This window comes from Plecotus auritus (assembly GCF_963455305.1).
Source record: "Plecotus auritus genome assembly, chromosome: 11".
Lineage (NCBI taxonomy): Eukaryota > Metazoa > Chordata > Mammalia > Chiroptera > Vespertilionidae > Plecotus > Plecotus auritus.
The window spans coordinates 40,162,338-40,185,332 of record NC_137777.1 but is presented as its reverse complement, the minus strand read 5'-3'; the positions used below and the strand labels follow the sequence as shown (position 1 = coordinate 40,185,332).

General features: G+C 42.9%; 1 protein-coding gene across 7 annotated transcripts in view; it reads left to right on the top strand.

Annotated features, from left to right (window-relative positions):
- Positions 1-21,911, top strand: part of NCOA2 (nuclear receptor coactivator 2) — a 276,268-nt gene extending 254,357 nt beyond the window's left edge. For 4 of the 7 annotated variants that reach the window (XM_080646263.1, XM_080646262.1, XM_080646264.1 and 1 more), the window contains 8 exons: positions 3,080-3,245; positions 5,701-5,979; positions 7,267-7,347; positions 8,579-8,813; positions 10,420-10,597; positions 11,167-11,365; positions 13,351-13,440; positions 18,040-21,911. In XM_080646263.1, the coding sequence (XP_080502389.1) occupies positions 3,080-3,245; positions 5,701-5,979; positions 7,267-7,347; positions 8,579-8,813; positions 10,420-10,597; positions 11,167-11,365; positions 13,351-13,440; positions 18,040-18,051 (1,240 nt within the window). In that variant the 3' untranslated portion in view covers positions 18,052-21,911. Of the gene's footprint in view, positions 1-3,079; positions 3,246-5,700; positions 5,980-7,266; positions 7,348-8,578; positions 9,021-10,419; positions 10,598-11,166; positions 11,366-13,350; positions 13,441-18,039 lie in introns of all 7 variants that reach the window. The other 3 variants (XM_080646259.1, XM_080646260.1, XM_080646261.1) reach the window with 1 other exon arrangement.
- The last annotated feature ends 1,084 nt before the right edge of the window (positions 21,912-22,995 follow it).

Here is a 22,995-nt window from a genome sequence, read left to right as displayed (position 1 = left end):
CCAACAAAGCCCAGGTGATGCCAGCACCGCTGGTCCTCCCACTGCACTGTGAGTGGCAATGAGGCTGGCAGAACAGGCAGGGAGACTTTGAGTCTAATTTCACAGTGAGGGGGAGGGTTGTTCTTTTCCTAAGTATGTTTATTTGGTATGTTAAAAACACACCCAGCCCTAGCTGGTTTGGCTCAGTGGATAGAGCGTCAGCCTATGGACTGAAGTGTGCCAGGTTCGATTCTGGTCAAGGGCATATGCCTGGGTTGTGGGCTCGATCCCCAGTAGTGGGTGTACAGGAGGCAGCCAGTCAATGATTCTCTCTCATCATTGGTGTTTCTATCTCTCTCTCCCTCTCCTTTTCTCTCTCTAAAATAAATAAAAATAGTAAAAAATAAAATAAAAACCCATTTCCATGGAAATTTGCACATAATAAAAATATAGTGCAATAATTAAATCCAACACTTGATAGTTGTTTTTGAATGAAATGTGAAAGATGAGTTTCTAGGGAACTCATCCTAAGCCCGGAATTAGGATGTTCAGTTGCCCAAACAGATGAGAGTTCTGGTTGGTTGCTTGCTTAATTGGTTTGTTTGTTTGTTTCTTTAAAAGGGAAGAATCCTGATTTTACTGAGTCCAGATGCACAGTGTGGTGTGTTATGCAGTTTCTGGGGCTCAGCGTAGCCTATGCTACCCCCTCGGTCCCTACCTCCAACTGTCTGTGTCTAGGAACTGTGTGAACAAAATATTTTTGCCACTTTAGAAGTTATTTCAGTCTTTCCAGGCACTCATCCCACGTATTTTATTTTAAATAATTGCATTTGGAAGAAAGTTATGACCAACTTCAAGCCAATCTTACTGCCATAGAGCCTCAGAGGTGACGGTGACAGGTTCTAACAACATCCCTCCTGAAATAAAAGGAAAAGTGGTGCTTCTTTAAAAATCCCCTCTGTAAGTGTCACCATCACCATTTATATTTTTACAGCCCACCTGCTTAGGCATGGGTTTGTTAGTGTTTTATGAACCAAGCATTAGTTTATGTACATATTTCAAAAAGACAGTAGCCCTTAAATCTCTAACATAGCCCCATACGCACTGATTTGTAGCTGAATTTCTATTTTCTGTAGTTCCATTGTGTTTTTTCCTTAGCTCATCTGGTATGTAAAAGGGAGGTTTGAAATATAATCCAAAATGTATAGATGATTTGTTTGAAGATTTCTGTTGGATTTATAAAAAAGTGATTTTTTTTTTCTTAAAATAGAATCACTGTCTTTCATGAAAGATTTGCTTTCACATTAAATTGAAATTTTTTGAGTTAACTTGGTTTTCTGTTGTTTGAAATGTACGTGAGAGTAAAGTTTCTTGTGTTGACTATTTCTCATCATGTAGTAGCTGCTACTTTTTTGCAGGATTTTTGGGAATACATGTGAAAAGTGAGGGTTATGATATGGTTTCCCATGAACCTATCACCAGTGGAGAGATGAGGGGCCGGGGGTGTGTATAGGAATGAAACTTCTGGAGAAACAGGAGTTGAAAAATTTTAAATAAAGCTAGACAAAGGAAATACTTGAATGCCCCAAGTGAATAGCATCTTTGGGGAATGAGGTCTCTGCCTAAAAGACCTGGTACAGAGCCAACATCCACTCTGGCTGACTTGAGCTCTTTTTGCATGAAATTTACCACATCCAAACGTTGGTCACTCCTCGGGAATTTCGTTCTGCGTTTGCTTCCATGACATGCAGTCCTGTGGTTTTCTCCTGGTTGCCGTGTTTCTGTCTGCTCCTCCCTCCCACTCCCTAAGCAGCAGTAGAGGAGTGATCTGATCACATTTGTATTTAAACGTGAGTTCTGGGAAGGTATGGCAGGGCCATGGGGGAGCTATTTCAGTGCCTGCTGTTTACCGAGAACCACAGCAATGCTGGGGAGAGGAGGCAGGTGCAGAGAGTCCCCAGTGAGAGGAGAGGCTGAGAGTGTGGGTGGAAGCCCGAGTGCCTGGTGCGTTCTGGTAACTGGTGGTAGGCTCATGTGAAGTCTACTATGTCCTTTAACTGGGTCCAGTGCCTCGGAGGCAGTGGGGCTACAGGCTTGGAGCCAGGGACAGGAGGTGAGGGGTGTCCTCGAGGGACCTTAATTGGGTGCTTTTCTTTACAAGTAACTAGGGATCAGTGGAAAGTCTAGATTATTTTTAATGTACTGTGTTGTTACAACTTTTTTAAATTGTTGGCTTTAATAATCAGCATTTCAGGATTTCTGGATTCTAGGCCAATGTGGCATATCCAGCTTTCTTCAGAAAACATGGCGTTTTCAACTGGGCTAAAGAGGCAGCTTCGTCCCTGTGTTCACTTAAGAATGAAGTTACTCACCTATAAACTTATTTCCTCTAAGACATCATATAGTAACTCAAAGGGTACAAATTTAGACTATTTTGGAAAGATAAGTATCATTTCCCCTTTGGTGTAAAAGTGACTCAGAAGCTCTTTTTAAAAATCTCCCCCAATTTGTCAGTTAATTTCAATATTGGGAGTTTTATATACCATAGAATTTGGAGTTTAATATTATGGTTTTATCACCTATTACCTTATAGATTAACAAACATACTTTGCAGGTTCATGATCAGCTTCTCTTGGCTAACTCAGGAGGGCTTTCATGTTTCCAAGTCCTGCTTTTGGGTGACTAAGAAGGGTCCTGTTAGTCCAGTGAAGTTTAGTCTAGCGACAGCCGAGTTCAGAAATTCACGTGGCTTTTATGTCTCTCATGCTCTAGCCTCTCCTGGGTGGGTCAGCACAGCCTCCTATGAGATAAGACTATTCAATCAATTAGACTTTCCTAGTAAAGTTCAGGAAAAGTCCTTTGATCACTTCAGTGCAAAGTAAACATATATGTGCTTGTGGGGTCAGCGTCCATCTGTGGAAACATTAATGGCCAGGTGGGCCCTGGACTCGCATAGGTCATTTTGTTCTGTGTCCGGCTGGTACAGTATTTTACTACAAAGACCCCAGAAGTCAACTGAGACTTCAGTCCTTAAGGAATAATAATGTTCTGCAATCAGCTAGCTTTTCCACGGGCCCAAGCCGAAGTCTTGTCTTTGCAGGCAGCCGTTCGGCAGCTCCCCCGATGACCTGCTGTGCCCACACCCTGCCGCCGAGTCTCCCAGCGATGAGGGTGCTCTCCTGGACCAGCTCTACCTGGCCTTGCGGAACTTCGATGGCCTGGAGGAGATTGACAGAGCTTTGGGAATACCCGAACTGGTCAGCCAGGTATGCGCAGGCGGAAGCTGGCGGGGCTGAGCATCTCGTGGGCACAAGGATGTTCGTTTCCTTTTGCCCACAGATAATCTGCAGCCTGCGTTTTAGAATACCTTTTCACCTCGTGCCACTCTAGCTCTGGTTTCTTTCTCCCCCGCTCCTTGTGATTCCCTCATAAACTCTGGCCCAAGAGCGGAAAACACTGGCCATGAGCTTTACGTAGAATTTGTGTTATTCAGCTAAGAGGCGGAAACACAGGTCCAGCGCACCTAATGACAGGGCGGGACACGCAGAATGGAACACAGCTGCCCCGGTGACCTTCAGTGCTTTCCTCAAACCCAGTACCCATGATCACCATATGAATCTTATGTTTGTGGGCCAGTGATAGGAAGCTATTTGTTCTAAAAGAATACTTTGCACATACGGTAGCAGAAGTCAATTTAGAGGTCGCTGTAGCTCATTCATCATTTTGACCTTTGCATGGGTTTAGCCCACAACAATATTTAGGATATTTAAGCATAAGTGGGACTATAAAGAAGTTAACCAATTTTAGTGTACTCAGCTAGCTTCCTTCCTCCTGGTAACTAGTTGGTAACTTAAAGTAAGTCTCTGCTGTAAGATTACTTTATAGCAGTAATCTCATAAATTACCTAGCACAGTCTCATGAAATAACATAGCCTTTCTGAAGCTGGCTACCTAGCTAAATTGGTGTGAAGCCACCTTTCTGATTAACTGTATAAGGAGGAACCTAGAAAAAACTATCACGGTCCTGTTTCTGTCTTCCTCTCTTAGCAGCATGAATCATCTTTGTTTCTTGTTACTAAAAAGTACCTCCCAGTGTCGAATCGACTTCTTGCACGTCTGACGTGCCATGAGGTCTGCGATGAAGGTGGTGCAGTCATTGGAGACTTCTGAAGCATTAAAAACAGTCTCGTCATAATCCCCATAGTTCGCAGACATAAGTGGGAGTTCAGACTTGTCAATTCATACTGAGAACAGCAGAATGGAAAGAAATGACTTGATATAACTTGAAATACATTAAGAAAGGAAAATGGAGTTTAACTGTTTCCTGTGTGGCTGCCTGGCTTTGCCTTGGGTGGTAGTTAGAATTCAGCATTCAGTGTTGTTGTCCTTGAGTTTTGTCTCAGTGACATTTAAAAATGTGATCCTTGGGTTTGCTGAGTGCACTGTTTTTATCAAAACTGGCGTTATTTCATCATTTAATATTTTAGTCTTATTTTTTCCATTTCTTTGTATTACTCCTATTTTGTCTCATCAAATACATCATCGTTATATCATATTAAACTGAATTATGGAAATGTGCTTATTAGTAGGTGAGGCTGGGAAATGTGAAGTAGTAGTGGACTTTATTTGTACTCATCAGAAATGTGTTTTCTTTGAAAATTAAATTAAATTTTCTTTCTGTAAAAGTTGGGCAAATACATATTTGTTTTTTAATTGATTTTTAGAGAGAGAGGGAGAGAAAAACTGATGTGAGAGGGAAACATCCATCAGCTGCCTCCTGCACGTCCCTGGCATGTGCCCTGATCAGGGATCAAACCAGCAACCTTTCGGAGCACCATATGATTCCCAAACAATGGTCACACCAGCCAGGGCCAAAGATGGGCAGATATTTAAAGTTCAGAGGTAGCTTTGTGGATTTAGTTAGAATAGTAATTCAACAATGAATGGTTTCCCCCACATAGATCCATCCACATTTTCAAAACTATCATGGGGCCCTGGCCGGTGTGGCTCAGTTGGTTAGAGCATCTTCCTGTGCACCAAAAGGTCACAGGTTCAATTCCTGGTCAGGGTACAACCGATCAATGTTTCTCTCTCTCTCCCTCTCTCTCTCTCCCCTTCTCCCTTCCCTTCTGAAATCAATAAAGATATATATTTCTTAATAAAATAAAGGCAGTGTATCATACTGGTGAGTAGCTCAGGTCCTAAGTCACAGACTGGACTGGAACCGACAGATTGAACTGGAACCCAGGTTGGCTTCTTGCAATTTGTTTCACCTCTCCAAGTCTCAGTTTCATTATCTACAAAATGGGAATAATGGTGGTAGGGACCCCAACACTGCTGATCCCAACTAGATACCAAGGTGGTTGCTCATTAAAATGAACTGTACAGGTATGAATAATCTATCAAGAAAACATGAAACAGGCACATTTAAAGTCCAGGTCAGTACCTGATTGGTGGAGTGAGTAGGCAGCTTTCATAGTCGTGGCCCATGGGTCCCTTCCCTGGGAAGAGGTGACAGGGACGTCAGGCCGCACCCCAGCTTCCTGCCTCACATAAAGGCTTTCCTAGAAAGAAAAGTGAAGTCAACCTAAAAGTACCTTTGTGTAGTGAGGATAGTACAAAAGGCTTCAAATCTCTGACAGTGAGAGAAACCAGCCTTACATTCCCTCTGCTGTTGTTAGTTTCTTTATTTCTTTGTTTGTTCCTTGGGCTTTCTCTTCAGAGCCAGGCAGTCGATCCAGACCAGTTCTCGAGCCAGGACTCCAACATGATGCTGGAGCAGAAGGCGCCCGTCTTCCCCCAGCAGTACGCGTCTCAGGCCCAGATGGCCCAGGGGAGCTATTCTCCCATGCAGGACCCCAACTTCCACAGCATGGGCCAGCGGCCTAGTTACGCCACACTCCGCATGCAGCCCAGGCCCAGCCTCAGGCCCACAGGCCTGGTTCAGAACCAGCCAAATCAGCTGAGGCTCCAACTGCAGCATCGCCTCCAAGCACAGCAGGTATGTGCTCTGTGGGTGCCTGGAAGCCTGGAGTGGGGGGTAGGGGTTGGGGGGCACAGGGAAGACAGATGTCAGATGGAGCAGTAATCATGTGTCCTTTGGATGCCTTCGGTCTCACTCCATGCTTTCTAGGAGGGTAAAAACTTCTGAAGATGATCCTACAAGTTTCATACTCCTTTCTTTCTTTCTTTCTTTCTTTCTTTCTTTCTTTCTTTCTTTCTTTCTCTTTCTCTCTTTCTCTCTTTCTCTCTTTCTCTCTTTCCTTTCTTTTCTTTCTTTCTTTCTTTCTTTCTTTCTTTCTTTCTTTCTTTCTTTCTTTCTTTCTTTCTTCCTTCCTTCCTTCCTTCCTTCCTTCCTTTCTTTTTCCTTCCTTCCTTCCTTCCTTCCTTCCTTCCTTCCTTCCTTCCTTCCTTCCTTCCTTCCTTCCTTCCTTCCTTCCTTTCTTTCTTTTACTAATGGTCTAATCTTGAGCTCTCTGAGCCTCAGTTTTCATTCTGTAAAATGGGCTTGTTGTACAGTACAGGGCGGTATATGTATATTTGAGGGACCCAGCACAGTTCCGAGCCCAAACCGAGCACTCAGAACACCAGCTGCTCCTGTCAGGAGTCCTGTCTGTGACAGAAATGGTCCCTGTCAGCAACAAGCCCGGACGGATTTCTGTAATACAGCAGTAATCATGTTGCGGCTTTCCAATCTCCTTTCATTTCTCTGAGTGATGAGCACCTGCCTTTTTCTAGTCTTCCCCTTGGCCTCCTCTTCTGGTCATTCTCCTCCCTTTCTCCCTTTCGAACAGTATGTTTTCCAAACAGTCCAAAGTAAGTTCCCAGTTATGAGCAGTGTGACACCTCATTCAGAAATGGCTTCCACAAGAATCCAGCTGCAAGCCCGGGGCTTCAGTGCCCAGCAGCAGGCAGATGTTGGGTGGAAGGTGATTTTGTTAGGAAGGTGATTTGAAATAAAATATACACTGAGTGGCCGATTATTATGATCTCTGAACGCATAATAATCTGGCCACTCAGTGTACTCCTCTTGAGTACTTCATTTACTTGATATCAAAGATACTATAAATTGTGCACCTGATCAGTTTTCCCCTTTGCACTGGCTGATAGAAAGCTCAGGGCAAATAGGTGGTTGATCTCCAACAAAAGTCTAGAATACTTTTGGTACCCATTTGAGATACAAATAAACTTAGTGGCCAGATTATTATGCGTTCAGAGATCATAATAATCTGGCCACTCAGGATATAGGGTTTTTTAAGTGTACTGATTCCTATGTGTATCCATTTAGAATCGCCAGCCCCTTATGAATCAAATGAGCAATGTGTCCAATGTGTCCAACCTGACTCTGAGGCCTGGAGTACCAACACAGGTAAGGGGCAGCCCCCCATCAGCTTTTGCTGGGTCCATTTCTCCCCCCTTGATGTCCCGCGTGACGGAACTTAGATGCCAGATGATCTGACGAACACAGGGATCTGTAACATCATTCAGTCATCTTCCGTAGTTCTCCTAACCATTGCCATTGTTATTGCGGTGCAAGCAATTCCATCATTCACATGTTGTGTTGCATAAAGTTACTGCAAGCAAGAATTAGCGGACATAGAACTACTGCTCCTAGGAGAAGTAGAGGGTTAGGTTCCTACGAGCCTCTGATCACAACATTTTCAGCAACCTAGCAATACATGACCTTGTCTTAGGTGTGTTTCCATTTGAAAACAGCTCATTTAATATGTACTGTTCATTCTTTGACATTGAACTCACAGCCAATAGTCCTGTAACTCACCTAATGGCATATTTCCTCTGTGAGGCACATCCGGGCCTCGTGCTCAGGGACACTGCCCGGCCCTGCAGCACTGCTCTCAGGAGCCCTCAGAAACAGCACAGCCAACAAAAAGTGCTGCAGTGTGAAACGCGTGGAGCCAAGTATCCACAAACAGGACAATTGTTTGCAGCCTGAGGGCGGGAACCAGAAGGAAGGCGGAGTCAGGAGGGAGTAGGCACAGGGGGTCTCAAATTATCCACCACTTTGCACATGTCTGTAAATGACATGGCGGCAGTGCTGTGAATATTGATTTGGGATACAAATCAATTTTAGTGAGGAAGGGAGTGCACAGATAAGGAATCCACAAATAATGAGGGGCGGCTGTATATTGCTAGGGCCCCCAAGTGCCGGCATCTCTTCCTGTCACCTGTCCCTGCCACCTCTCTGCCTGCCTCTGCTCAGCCTTTTCTGAAGGGCTTCAGGAATTGCCATTCTCAAAGTTGAGGTCAGAGTCCTCTGACAGGAGGGACTGGACTTACCGTGAGGTCCTCTCACCTCGAGCCCCAAGTTAATTGGTGCTTACATTGCACTTACTATGTACAACATTGGGCTTACCTGTGTACGTCATGGAATGTTTCGGAATAGTCATCTCTGTAGAACTTAGAAGCTCACGTTCTCAACCACCAGTAGTCGCTCAGCTCTAGTGTTCTTTCCATGTAAATGTATTTTCCAAATAATTTTGCACGAGACTGTACCATTTTTTATCCTGTTTCTAATATACACTTTGTTTTTCAACCTGTGTCTACCCCAACGTTTTCCACCCTGTGCTGCCCCGTTTCAGGCACCTATTAATGCCCAGATGCTGGCCCAGAGGCAGAGGGAGATCCTGAACCAGCATCTCCGCCAGAGACAGATGCATCAGCAGCAGCAAGTTCAGCAAAGGACTTTGATGATGAGAGGCCAAGGGTTGAATATGACATCAAGCATGGTGGCTCCTAGTGGGATGCCCGCAACTATGAGCAACCCCCGGGTCCCCCAGACAAATGCACAGCAGTTTCCATTTCCTCCAAACTACGGTACTGGACTTACATCCCCACCACCTTTCTCCAGTCCTTTCTCCCCAGTGTCCCCCAGTCCTGGGTCACAGCTCCTCTCTCACAGCTCTTTGCATGGCTCCCAGATGGCTCTGGCTAACCAGGGAATGATAGGCAACCTGGGAGGACAGTTGGGGCCTGTCAGGAGTCCCCAGGTCCAGCACAGTACCTTCCAGTCTCTCAGCTCAGGTACCACCTTTTCTCTGAGTGCAGGTCTTACTTTAAGAATGACCGAAGTCAGTGTGAGTGTTCAGTGCATCCACCACTCGTGTGTGTGCGCGTGTATGGATCTATGTGTTATGTCTGTGTCTGTAAACACAGGTGGATATATATGTATTTGTATTTGAACCTCTGAGTCTGACTCAAACAAATCAATAGACATACACAAATTGTTGAAAGCCATATAGAAATGTAAATATTAGAGACATTCTACAACTTTGAAAAATAAAGACTTCAAAGTTTATACCAGATTTTCAATGAATAGATAATCCTTGAGAAATGCTGTATAGGATCCACAATGGAAGGCCCCTTGGTTTTCTTCATATGGATTTGTTGTGTCAGCCTTAAGAGGCAAGTGTGTAGTGTCATCAATGTTAATATTCATGTGCATGTCATGTTCAATTAATAGTTGAATTATTGACAAAAGTAAGTGCTTACATTAATATTCAGAATGACTTTGCCTATCTTTTGCCAGCTTTATAAGTAACTATCAAGTATTTGTGTTTCTTTAAAAAACTAAAAAAAAAAAAAAACACAGAAAGATAATGTGCAGCTTTTTCCTGTGTGATCTTCAACTTTTCCTTTATAGCTAATTTAAATATTGATTAAATATGCATGTTTTACATGTCTTCTGGGCAAAAACCTGCTTACCTCAATATCACCCCTGAAATTTCCCGAGAAGTTGCCTCCTTTGTTTCCAAGCTCCTCTCCTCTGTTTCCTTCTTGATGGTTTAGAATAGTCTTCTCAACATTCCCCCCATTTGGTCTAAATGCCACTTGATTCTAAACTGAACAAGAAGCTTGCCTTGAATGGTCCCCTCTTCCTGCTCGTCCTGGATAGCACTGCGCACATCGAGCCCTTTCTGAAGCCAGACAGCTCACCGTGAATGCAGTTGCTTATTTGTAAAAACGCATCTGCCTCATAGAGAATGACATTAATTCAGTAAAAAAATTACTCAAGTATGTTGACTTTTTATATATAGTGAAACTTCAATTCTGTTTAAACAGTCCTTATAGTGATATATAAAAATTTAAAGACTATTTCAGGTTAAAGAAAAATATATATTTGACCATTCTTGATTTGGAAAGGTTTATGTGAGAAAATAATATTTTCTCTACCTCTAGCCATGATGGTTAATATGGTTCCGAGGTACCCCTATAACTGCTGTGAGAATTAAGACATGGAGATATTTTTCTTCACACATTTTATCCCACCTTGGAATCTTTTTAAAATATATGTAATTAACCAGTACATGAGCAGATATTTGAAAGTAATTTTCTGTGTGTATTTAACTTGAATGCTCTCTTTTCCCCTAGTCACTACAATCAAACTAACAGTCTCCTTTGGATTTCTATTTTGGTTTTTAAGGAATAAGTCAGCAACCTGATCCCGGTTTTACTGGGGCTACCACACCCCAGAGCCCTCTGATGTCGCCCCGAATGGCGCACACGCAGAGCCCCATGCTGCAGCAGACCCAGGCCAGCCCCGCCTATCAGGCCTCCTCTGACATGAACGGATGGGCACAGGGGTCTATGGGTGGAAACAGGTATGCTGTGTTTCTGTGTCTTTTTTATTTAATTAATCACCAGGGAATCTTCCTATAGACCACAAGTCTCTTTTCTGTAGTTTTCTTAACTCCTTTACACAAGCAAGCGATACCAAATAAACTGCTAAGTAAGCCAGCTTGCTTTTTCTAGGGCAGAAGTCACCAGAATTTGAAAAAGCTTAGTCTGAAGTCTTTTCCTTGGAAGTAAAAGGAACCCCCCCAGAAGGTGGCACCTCACCAGTTTATGAACTGCTGAAGAAGGCAGTGCCCTAGAAGCCATCCTTATCAGTGTGGATAAGAAAAGGGAACAGCCACAAAGCTTGTCCAGTGCAGACACAAAAGTGGGCAGCAGCCCTCCAGACTTTCATGGTGCTGCGGCCGCCCCTGCAGCCTCATTAAGCACTTCAGGCCCTGCTGTTTCTGGCCTCAGCACCTGCTGGCTGTCCCACCCTGGGTTCTCCCCGCCTCGGTTCTTTCACTCTGAAGTAAATGCCGGAGGAGCAAGTGCTCCAAGCTGCCTGCCTGTTTGCACTGGGCGCTGACATTGTCATCTTTTCATTGCATTCCAGCATGTTTTCACAGCAGTCCCCACCACACTTTGGGCAGCAAGCAAATACCAGCATGTACAATAACAATATGAACATCAATGTATCCATGGCGACCAACACAGGTGGGATGAGCAACATGAACCAGATGACAGGACAGATCAGCATGACCTCAGTGACCTCCGTGCCTACGTCAGGGCTGTCCTCCATGGGTCCCGAGCAGGTGAGCACCCTGAGGAGCCCGTGTCTTCCGATCACCACGTTTTGTCTGTTTCTTCATTTCAGTGGATCTTCCCTTGTACTCAGCATCTGCTGTCAACTCCACATTTATTTTGAGGAGTGTTTTTTCACCTCTGTTAGTGCGATTATCAGGAATACTTGTTAATGACAAAATACACATCAAAGCATTTGTGACTGCTCAAGCATCTTTGAAAACATTTCTTAACTTTCTTGTCATTTAAATTTTTCTCTTATTTGGTGAATTTAGCAACAGCTAAAATGAATCTCTGAACATGGAATGGTGAATGTGCTTTCTAAATAGCTTTATTTGGATTTCTAGTTTAAGAACTGATTTTTTTCTAAATATAAAACCAGATGAATCACAGGCCAAGCTACCTGCCATCCAATTAGCTTTAAATGATACTTCACTCCTGCTAGGAGGCTGACAGGGGTGACCCAGAACTAGTTCTGTCATCTTTGGATGTGGATGCCATGGTTTTCTTGTCAGTATTTTTTTAATGGTGCTCTTTTGTGTTGAATAACATTGAAACAGTTTTCCCACTCCTAAGTATGCACCAGCTCCACTGGTGGGGAAAAGACTCAAAGCATCTGGTATCTCAGGAGCCAGCCTGGGACTCAAAAAGCTGGGTAGGGCCCTGACCGGTTTGGCTCAGTGCATAGAGCATCAGCCTGCGGACTGAAAGGTCCCAGGTTCGATTCCGGTCAAGGGCATGTACCTTGGTTGCGGGCACATCCCCAGTAGGAGGTGTGCAGGAGGCAGCTGATCAATGTTTCTCCCTCATTGATGTTTCTAGCTCTCTATCCCTCTCCCTTCCTCTCTGCAAAAAATCAATAAAATATATTTTTAAAAAAACAAAGCTGGGTAGGGCTGAGCCAGAGGTAAAGGTGTGGGTTAATAATTTTTAAATTGTGTTTATAGAAAATCTTATTTTTAAGGGGCACAAAATGCTTGGCATTCTACTTCCTCAGTAGTTCATTCAAAGTGTAGATGTGGCAAGGACCCTGAATCAGATTTTATATCTGGAGAAATCAGGCCATTGACAGCCCCATGAATTTCCATTAGATCACAGTTGTGAGAAAGGTGAAGATTAAGTTGGATTAGGTCTATTTCATTCTGAGGTTGGTAAACCACAATTTACTGAAAATTTACAGAATTTTGCAGTGCCTCAGTGTTTTTATTCTATAAGAAGATATTAATAAAAATTCCTAGTGGTGCATGAGAGGTAGTGTTGATGTTGAGTTTTCTATAAAATGGGCCACCACTAGTGGTTCCTGATTTGCTTTCTAGGAGAAGTGAGGGCTGCTGAGATGGTCTAATCTAGTATGGGTCCTAGTCAACCTACCCAAGTGTAATTGATGCATTTGTAATAGTCCAGATTGCTCTGAAACTTTTGCATGGATTTCAACCTTTTGAATATCACAGTTATTTTGGAAGCCCCCAAAACACAACTGCAGTGTGTGTCTCATGACAAAGTCCTCGATCAGCATTTGTACGTTCACTTTGTCATTAGTAAAAGACATGTACAAATGCTAATGAACAGCTCACTTAGTCTTGGAAGAGTCCCCAAATTCAGATTCACACTGGCTCTGACTAATCTATAATTTGCCTGAGTAACCAAGGATATGAGGAGCCTCTCAGATGTCTTCAAAGTCCCAAATATGAGTCATTAGTCTAATTCAGCCCCCAAAATGAACATGATATGATATGAAAATGTTTCTAATATGATCATCTCTATTGGATTTCTATACAGAAGACAAATAAAATTTAATTTGAAGGCAGCTAGTATATTAACATGTGTTTATTTTCATGTTCTCCATATGCTAGAGGACTACCATTTTTACATAGTCATCTTTCCCCATCATTTACTCCTAAGTTCCAGCAAGAGGAACGTTGGTGGTTGGTTGTTCCCCACCACACTTCTGGACGTCCCGCTAAAAATACCTGTTGTCCTGTCTTGTTGCCCTCAGGTTAATGATCCTGCTCTGAGGGGAGGCAGCCTCTTCTCAAACCAGCTGCCTGGAATGGATATGATTAAGCAGGAGGGAGACGCATCACGGGTAAGAAACAGTGAAGAAATGTGTGAATTGGGTAAAGTGAGCATGAATGTTTTATAGACCAAACTTGGCAGAGTGATTGAAGATTGTTATAATGCTGTGATTTTTTTTAATATCTCCTAATTTTATCTGACTCACAATGGTTCTGTGTGAGTAATTATCCCTTTAAGCTGATCTTAATTGAGCTGATGGTGATGTACGAATTAAGAACACTAATTTTGCCCTGGAATGATATTATAGCAAAGCAGAACATAAAGTGGCAGTGAATTAGTCATATTAGGGCAAACCATTGAATTTATGTTTGCTTACATGTTTGTCTATATCCATTTTGTTTAGGCAACTATCTTGTGTATTATTTCCTTGTTACCTTGACAGTTGTTCTAAGGAGAGTAATATTACCATGTTCAACATATAGTCTTGAAACAGTAGACTAATTAGTGCTTAGAACCCAGAGCCTTGTGGGCCTAGCAGGGGCTCGGTTACAGGAAGGCTCTGTAACACTTGCCCTGGGGGGCTCTTAAGACAAGGGATGTGTAAGCACTAGATACTCTCTTTTAAGTTAAAAATTCCCTCTCAATGGAGAAAATGTAGAATTGATGTTGAATTTCCTACAAAAATAAATGGATCTTGGGTGGTTTTGTTGAGATTACCATTCAAGCTTAAAAAGCAGTAGGTGGATTTTAATGGCAGAGTGTGTGCACTTGCCTGTGTGTCATCTCTCTTTGAGAGAACAGTCACCTGGCACAGAGGCCTGTGGGTGGGAGTCCAGGAGATGTTACCTTCTATGTACCCAGATGCACAACTTGTCTAAATGGTGGACGGATCAGTATAGAAACTCAAGCAGAAAATGGAGCCTGTTTCATATGAACCATGTGTTTAGAATAAATGTGCCATCGCATGAGGTTTGACGTTGGCTGGCGCCTCCCAGATGCCAGTCCTGCCTCCTGTGCACTGCACCTCCCCAGGTGGGGGCCCGGAGCTCAGGGGTGATTATGTGCAGAATAGAGGCTTGGGGGTCTGGGCTGCACCTCCCAGGAATGGCAAGGTTATTCGTGATGAGGCTCCCACAGAGGAGAGCCAGCTGAGCCCAGAAGTGCCAGGGGCTGAACCTCCGAGCACATTGTGTCTCTGTCGGGAGGACCGAGTCCATCAGGCCTCCCTCCCTCACCTTTCATTGTGGCTGGGTGCTGGCCCACCACTTGGTGGGGGTAAGGCTCCAGCAGCACTTCCTGGGCCAGGCCAGCAGCCAGTCCCCCCTCCTGTCTTCCACGACCCCGGGGGTTCACTTGCCTTGTCTCCCTCTGCCACTGCATCACCTCCAAACAGAAAAGACTGGCCTGAGTGACGCAGAGCGCTCGCTCTTCTTTAAAATCACAGGCGCACAGCGTGTATTGAGCACTTACTGCACGTTCTCGCTCAGCTTTGTTTAAGTGACCTCATTCGAACCACACTGGTGTTGGCACAAGTACAGCTTTGCCGTGTAAAGCCCGGCCAAGGTCCCGCACCAGCAGGGAGTGAACCCGGCCTCTGAGCTCCTTGTGCATCCTTCGCCCTGTACTCTACTGCCCGCCTCCAAAGGCTTTCCTCTGGGTTTTAGACGGCTGACACTGGAGAAGGCCACAAAGGAGCAGGTTGTCGCCTTCCTGCTGCCATCCTGCAGGGAAAGAAAGACCCTTAGCCGAGCTCTCGGCCTCAAGCACTGGTTCTTAACCTTGGGGTGGGGAGGAACCTCTAAGAGAGGGGATGACCTGTGGTCTCTAACCTGGGCCTCCCAACATTTTTAGATGTGAAGAGTGAAGCTCAGGATTAGGTCATCTATCCAAGGTCACACAGCTCGGAAGTGATGGGTCAGATCATAGGAGCGGAGGGCCACCCGAGCAGCACCGGAGAAAGGAGGGAGAGGCAGGGACGCCCAAGCTCGACTAATTGCAGAGCTGGCGCTGGGCGCGGTGCAGAGGCGAGCACTGGGCAGGGTGGGCCCCGAGAGCCCAGGTGCCTGATGGGTACCCGCTAAACCTGGAATGGAAGAATCGTCAGGATCACAAAAGGCGACTTCAGTAGTACAGGAGGCGCTCTCCATCAGAGGTGCCTTCGGAACCGAGGGGGCCGTTTCACCCTCTCACTTTACCTGTTCTCCCAGGCCCCTCTTGAGTCTGGCTTACCCATCTGTCCTCTGTTTATGCTGAGTGTAAGGCCAGAGAACAGTCTGTCACGGACACTCTTGTTTCCTTCAGAGAAGGCTGTGTACAGTATATCCCTTTTAATCCATGAGTAATAGCGACATCACTGCCTGTGTCACCGGCCGCTGATGTGGGCGCCGAGGGCTCAGTCACTTACTCCACGTGCTGTGATGTGCTCTGTGCTGTGGCAAATCAAAGAACTTTCCTCAGAAGTTTTATTGGTAATTGGGTTCTATTTGCTGAGCTAGAAACCACTGTGATTCATTATTAATTGAATCTGTGTTCCATTTGTCTATAAATGGAGATTAAAATTATAGTTTGCTTTAAGCAGAGCTGGTATATACAACTGTGGACTTACCCAAAAACTATGTAGAGAGGGACGGGTATTTTATTTTAACCAAAATTTATAGGACTTGTTAGAGCAGTCCTTTATATCTTCATATTTATACATATTAAACTGCGTTCACTGCCCAGTCTCCTGGCTCTTGGAGAAAGCATAGCTGTAATTGCCTGTATTTACTAGTGTTATGGAAACTAGGGCTCACTTTGAGTTGGTGATGATGCTGATGATGACATTTACTGAGCATTTATTCTGTCCCAGGAACTGTTTAAACGCTCTCTGTGCCTTCTTTTGTCTAATCCTCACACAGCTCTAAGGTATATTAAGTGCAAAAGGGTTCAATGACTCCCCACTCTGTGGCACAGCTGGGATGGCATGCCCCGCCCCACCACTCCAGCGACACATGCCATCCATGCTCAGCGTCTGTCACTAACCTGAGTCTGGCTCAGAGCCACTTACTGATGTTGGTCCATGTTAAAGAACCCTGCCTTAAAGTTCTGAAGGATATAAATCTTCTCCATTAGCATTTTTTTCCAGATTAACTGTAATTTGAAGGATTTTTTTTTTCATATTTCAGTCAGAACCTTCAAGTATTTCTATGCAAAATCATGTAGTGACACAAATTAGGGATAAACATTACGAAGAAAAATACACTGGGTGTTCTTCTGTAAGAGAAAATATAATCGGAGGTGTCCTGGGCTCGCTTTTCAGGTTGGGGGCGGGGGGGAGAATTGTGTAAGTGCCCAGGCAGGTAACTCTACCTCCAGCTCCTAAAACTCATGAGCTGGCCAGTTTCCCCAGATCACTTTCCAAGGTGCTCTGGTGAAATCCGTTATTCTGGGTTGACTTCCTCCCTGATCTTACTTAAACTAGATCATCATTAATGGCCCTGATGTGCTAAAATTCTGTATCTCAGTATCTAAATCTCAGGAGCAAGCAGTTGTTATATGTTCCCACAGCAACTAATGTTCCCCTCACATTACTCGGATCACACTATTCTTTAATTGCCTTCCTGGCCCATTCAGCAGTGTTTTGAGAGCAGTGACCAGAAATGGCTTGTTTTGATTATATCCCCAGAACCTGGCACAGAGTAGGTACTCAATTAATATTTGCTAATGAAATATTAGCAAATAGTGAAAACTTGGGGGAAAGTGTATAAAGTCAATGGCCAAAGAAAACGCATTGACAGATACACTTTCACCAGCCAGACAAACACCTGCACAAGGTTCTTGCTCACTACAGTAACAAGTATATAGCCCTGGGTCTCCAGTCATTCAAATCGATTGTCAGTGCATCACCAACCAGAAACTAGCAAGAATGCCTGTTGAGCAAACACCCTGGGTGATTTAGCTTGCCAGAGAGAACACACCCATGGAACCTTGGGAGTATCTCGGTAGGAGAGTCAAGAGAGTCCTTTTAGGCTGGCCATTGTGGCTCAGTGATTGAGCCTTGACCTGTAAACCAGGTGATCACTGTTTGATTCCTGGTCAGGGCACATGCCTGGGTTGCAGGCTTGATCCCCGGTAGGGGGTGTGCAGGAAGCAGCTAATCAATGATTCTCTCTCATCATTGATGTTTCTCTCTCTCTCCTCCCTTTCTCTCTGAAATCAATAAAAATATATTTTTAAAAGTAAACTTTAAAAAAAGAGAGAGACCTTTTATTTTATAGGAATTGACTTTGTACTGGGTGATGCTGAGGAAGGATTAGAAAGTGGTGTCGCTTCTGGGTCAGATGCTGTCAAAAGGCAGAGGCAGTTCAGCCCTGGGAGTCTCATGCTTTCTGAGCGGGCGGGAGAGAGTGGAGCGGGCGAGGGTGTCATTGCTGAGGGGCAGCAGTCATTCGGAAGGAGCAGTCAGAAACCCGTTGCAGCGTCCTTCACTCCATGTGGGCTCTGCTGGCCTTTGCCAACATTGTGTGTTCACTGAGGGACAGTGCCATCTGTCTGCTTCTAAATCGGGTGCAACTCATCCAGAGGCAGCCTTTGGGGCTGGCCTTGTTTAAAGGCTGAATATTTTGATGTTTTGTGATGGGCTCTATGATGGTTTTACCACATATTCAGAGATCTTTCTGTTTTTCTGCAGAAATACTGCTGACACTGAAGGTGGCTGGTTGCTTCTTTCTTCAGCTGACTGGGCTCACTTGCTCACAACACTTCCTGGTCTGGGATGGAGAGCTGCATCTATTGGTTTTGACCCGCCGGCCTGCCAGCCAGGTCTGCCCAACGAGCTCAGCAGACGTGGGCCTGGCCCGGGAACTGGCGGCTGCAAGAGGGGCTGCCTGCCTCTCTCTCTCTCTCTCTCTCTCTCTCTCTCTCTCTCTCTCTCTCTCTCGACAGCCTGAAGCTTGTGTCCAGACAGTTGCTCAGTCTGTTCACTGCATTCACCTTAGTGCAACTTAGATCTCTCCTGCGAAGTAAATGTTGACAGGCAACGTTCATCCCCATGTCAGATTGAATGTATTTAAATGTACGTATTTAAGGAAAACAACCGTGCTCTTGTTCTGTTCCTGTTTGGTTCCAGACACTGGTTTCCTGCTTTGTTTTCCCTGGCTAATCAGTCTTGTACAAAAGATAACCATTTCATCTGGGGGAAAGAAAAGGGTTTTTTAAAAAATCAAACTGCATTTGGGATAAAAGCAGGGCAGACACCATGGACAGCGCTGTATGGACAGAGACGCCCACAAAGTGAAGGCCGGTATCTGCAGAAAGCTCTCAAGGCCAAGTTGGGAAGAGTTTCCAGCTAATGAACAGATGAAAAGGAGCACGTGAGAGGGCTGTTCACGTAACAAGGACTTTTTCCTTTTTTTATTTTTGTTTTTTGTTTGTTAAAACCAAACAAGTTCATCTAAATCATTAATCAAGAAGAAATATTATTCATTTTCAAATTAAGTTCCCTTTCGATTGATCAGACAGCTTGGATTAGCATCTCCTCTTCCTCCCTGATCCTGACTCTTCTTTTCTCAGTCCTCCCCCCACCCCACTTTCATTCATTTAACAAAACAATAAAAGCAACAGAAACCAGATAAGCCCCTTATTTCCTTAAATGTTTTGCCAGCCACTTAGCAATTGCTAACTTAAATTTCAGAAAAATGCATTTACTGGCAAGGAGAGGAGCAGAGTCAGCACGACCCCGATCCCACTGACGACACCTGCTCCCAAAGCGTGTCTGCCCTGGTCCCCAGCGACACAGATCCACAACACAGGAAATCCTAGCGTGTTTCACACTGACAGCAGCAGAGACACGACAGGGGTCACCTCCGCCATGTGTTTTTTATTTTGTTTTTTTTAGCAGTGCTAAGCCGAAGTTTTGTAAGGTACATAAAATCCAATTTATATGTAAACAAGCAATAATTTAAGTTGAGAACGTGATTTAATTGTATAATTTTTGTGAAGTATACATATTGTGGAATTAACTCAAAAATGAGGTACTTCAGTATTAAATTAGATATCTTCATAGCAATGTCTCCTAAAGGTGTTTTGTAAAGGATATCAATGCCTTGATTAGACCTAATTTGTAGACTTGAGACTTTTTATTTTCTAAACCTTGTGATTCTGCTCATAAATAATTTATCCAATCTATATGATATGCAGCCGCTGTAGGACCCAGTTCTTGATTTTTATATGTTTATATTCTTTCTTAATGAACCTCGGGAAGACCATCTGTGGTGAGCAGTCAACTTTCATGGTTGTTTCTCTCACCCACACGGGAAGGGGAATAATCTTTTATTAATTGGTGTCAGTTTCAGACAAATGCAATACCAAGAAACTGATTACCTTTTTTGAGCTATTTCTCCCCAACCCCTAAGACTTTCTTACCTAAATTTCAGAATGGTGTCTTTTTGATGTCTAAAAAGCAAAGCATTTTATATCTCACTAAGCCAGGCTTTTTAGGAACAGAGAGGGTTTTCCTTGAAATTTGATTGATTGTTTATTTGTGGCCGGGTGGACAATGGACAAACTACCCCTATTAATATGTATATCTCTCCCTATATGTACAAGAGATGGATTATAGAGAGAGATATACCGGTAGCCCAAAGATAAATGGTAAGTAGACAGTCTGAAGGTGTTGCTCCATACTAAAGAAATTTTCCGGAAATTTGCATTTCGATACTTTTTCCACTTGAGAGGGGTCTCACTACAGGGAGGTGGCCCAGAACAGCACTTCTCGGGGCCATCAGTCTCCATGCCCCCTCACCAGGCTCTACTCTTCTCAACCAAACCCTGGGTTGCCCAACTGCGATGGATAAAACGAGCAGACGTTGGCCCAGAACTCCATGACCGAATCTGTGTGCCAAGGCTTATGTCCTACACGATGTCATGTGACCAGTTTTAAGTTGCTTTTTAGAAACATGTGACTTAGAATGACTTCAACTTCACACAGCACAAAGGAGAAATGGAGTTTAAGCTGGATTTGTTTTGAGTTTTAAGTCCCCTTTCACTGTAACACTGTCCAAAAAAATTATAAAATCTGTGTATCTTTTACTGTTTACCCATCTGCCCACTGTGTTTTAATGTCAACCCCAAGTCAGATAAATCTGTAAACCAATGATGCTGATCATTTCGAATAATTCATGATCACAGCTATTTTGAAGGAAAAGAGATTATAAATTCTCTTATGGCTCAGATCAGGGAATGAATGGGTTTTGCTTTACATCTAATTAAGAGAAGAAAAGTAAGTGAAGGAATCCTCTGATCATATTGATCACTGTGGAAGCAAAAGCCAAATCGATCCCCTTCGTTATCAGTATTTCTCATGCTGTACACAGTAAATTTGTTAGACTGAGTCCTTGGTTTTCGTTAATAGGACAAAGAATCAGTGTTTTACTTTTATTACTAAATGTGAAAAACAAATAATGTGAAAAGTATACATACATTCACTTGGTTGTAAGACTCATTTAAGTGTTCATGTAATGTGGTGAGTTGGAAAGTGAAGTGAGCTCTTTGACTACAATGAATTCGTTTGACTCAAAGATTAAAATGTCCCTCCCCACGTGTATATCCTATGGCCTGTAATAACTGAAAGCAATGTTTTTGCAGTTTATATAATGCAATTTTTAATCTGTGTTTAAAAATGGAGTTCATATGGGCTGACCACATGAAATGGGTGGCCCACATCCACTGTAGAACCCAAAGATACACAATCAATTTTGAAATGCAACTTAAGCCATTAATTGTTGGTGTGAATTTAAAATTTTCTAGTATTTGTATGGTAGTGTGCTGCCTAAGAGCAAAGCATTCTCTGCACAAAAGAAAATTACTGTAGTGGCTTCGATTTTAATTAGAATTTTCTCCCTGGTGTTTCTTTATAGACTAAAACAAAATCTTTTAAGTTTCTTACTACAGGTAAAAGCTATGTGCAAGAACCTCAAAATGCTAAAATCTAGCATAATGCCTTAGATCTGTTTTTAAGTCTTGTATATTCCTACATAGCTGTCCGATGTATTATATTTGTATAGTGAATTGTGTACAATTTTTTGAATAAGTACATCATCACTCAACCTTTACGTTGTTGGATGGTGATGATGATACATTTCTTCAAACATTTAACTGTCTCTTTTTCCTTTGTCATTTGTGGGTTTTATTTGTACAGTTCCTCATGAAGTTGCATCTGAGATGTGTGTATATGAAAAGATTATACAAGGGTAAAATTAAGCAATATATTAACTATGGTTCTTCAGGAGAAAGCTTACCGTGTTTCAGGTTGTGGTTTATTTTCCAAATGGAGTTGACTCTGAACATCACCTTGTTCACCTGCATCGATGTTTGTATTTCTCGTGTGAGCAGTTTATGCAAAGGTAGATATATTCAGAGAAATTTTAAATACATTTATGCAAGTTAATATTGCTTTGCTGATGCTCTTTGCTTATTTGATGTTAAATAATGCTATTGTAAATAAAGAATTCTGTTGTTATTGCATCATTTAATAAATTTTAATGCCTTCGGGTTTTACATGGCTTTGGAGAGTGTAATGTGTTTATATTGTACCTTCATTCATAAATGCATTTAAATTTAAAATATCTGACTTGCAATTTAATAATGTCTTAACATTTATGAAGGAGTGGACACTGTGTTCAGCACGTTAACATTTTATTCTCTCAGCGACCCATTTTATAGATTTTTCATTTGAAGCCAAGAAGGGTGCTTTTTAAAAATATATATTTTTATTGATTTCAGAGAGGGAGAGAGAGAGATAGAAACATCAATGACGAGAGAGAATCATTGATCAGCTGCCTCCTGCACACCCCACACTGGGGATTGAGCCCATAACCCGGGCATGTGCCCTGACCTTCTGGTTCACAGGTCCACACTCAACCATTGAGCCACATTGGCCGGGTAATGATAGTTTTAGTAGATTGGTTTGTTACATAGTTGATAAACAATATAGGTACAATGCCTAAAACCCAGGTACACCAAAAACAAAACGAGTGATTAGAAAACTCTGTCAATACTGTTGACTACATTAACAAGTTGAAGGAAAAAGATGCCATTTGATAACTTTGCATAGAATAAATTTCAGCACCCATTTATGAGGAAATCTCAAGGAAAAATGAAATCTCTAGGAAAAGTAAATGTTCTACAGTTACTTGAGTTTTCAGATAAGATGCAGTCCCAAATATGATACATTTTACTTAACAGTGAAATACTAAACTTATTAAGTAGAACAAAACAAGGAAGCCCACTACCAATGCTGAGAAATGGGGTTGTTACCACCTGAAGAGAAGAGAGAAGACTTTCAGCCAATTTGACCATCTTTAAGGAAAATCCACATGAATCAATTGACTGGCTCTTGGAATGAATCATAAAGCTCAGTGAGATGAATAGAACATTCAAAAAACCAATACCTCTGTCCACACCAAAAAACAATTTTTTAAATCCCCATTTACAATAACAACATAATACAATGCTTATAAAATAGGATTGTACCTAACACAAAGTTTGAAAGATCTTTGTGTAGAAAACTATAAAGTTTTACCAAAAGACAGAAAACCTGGAAAAAAAAAAATGGAGACAGGCCAGGAACCTAGAAAAGAAAAACCTA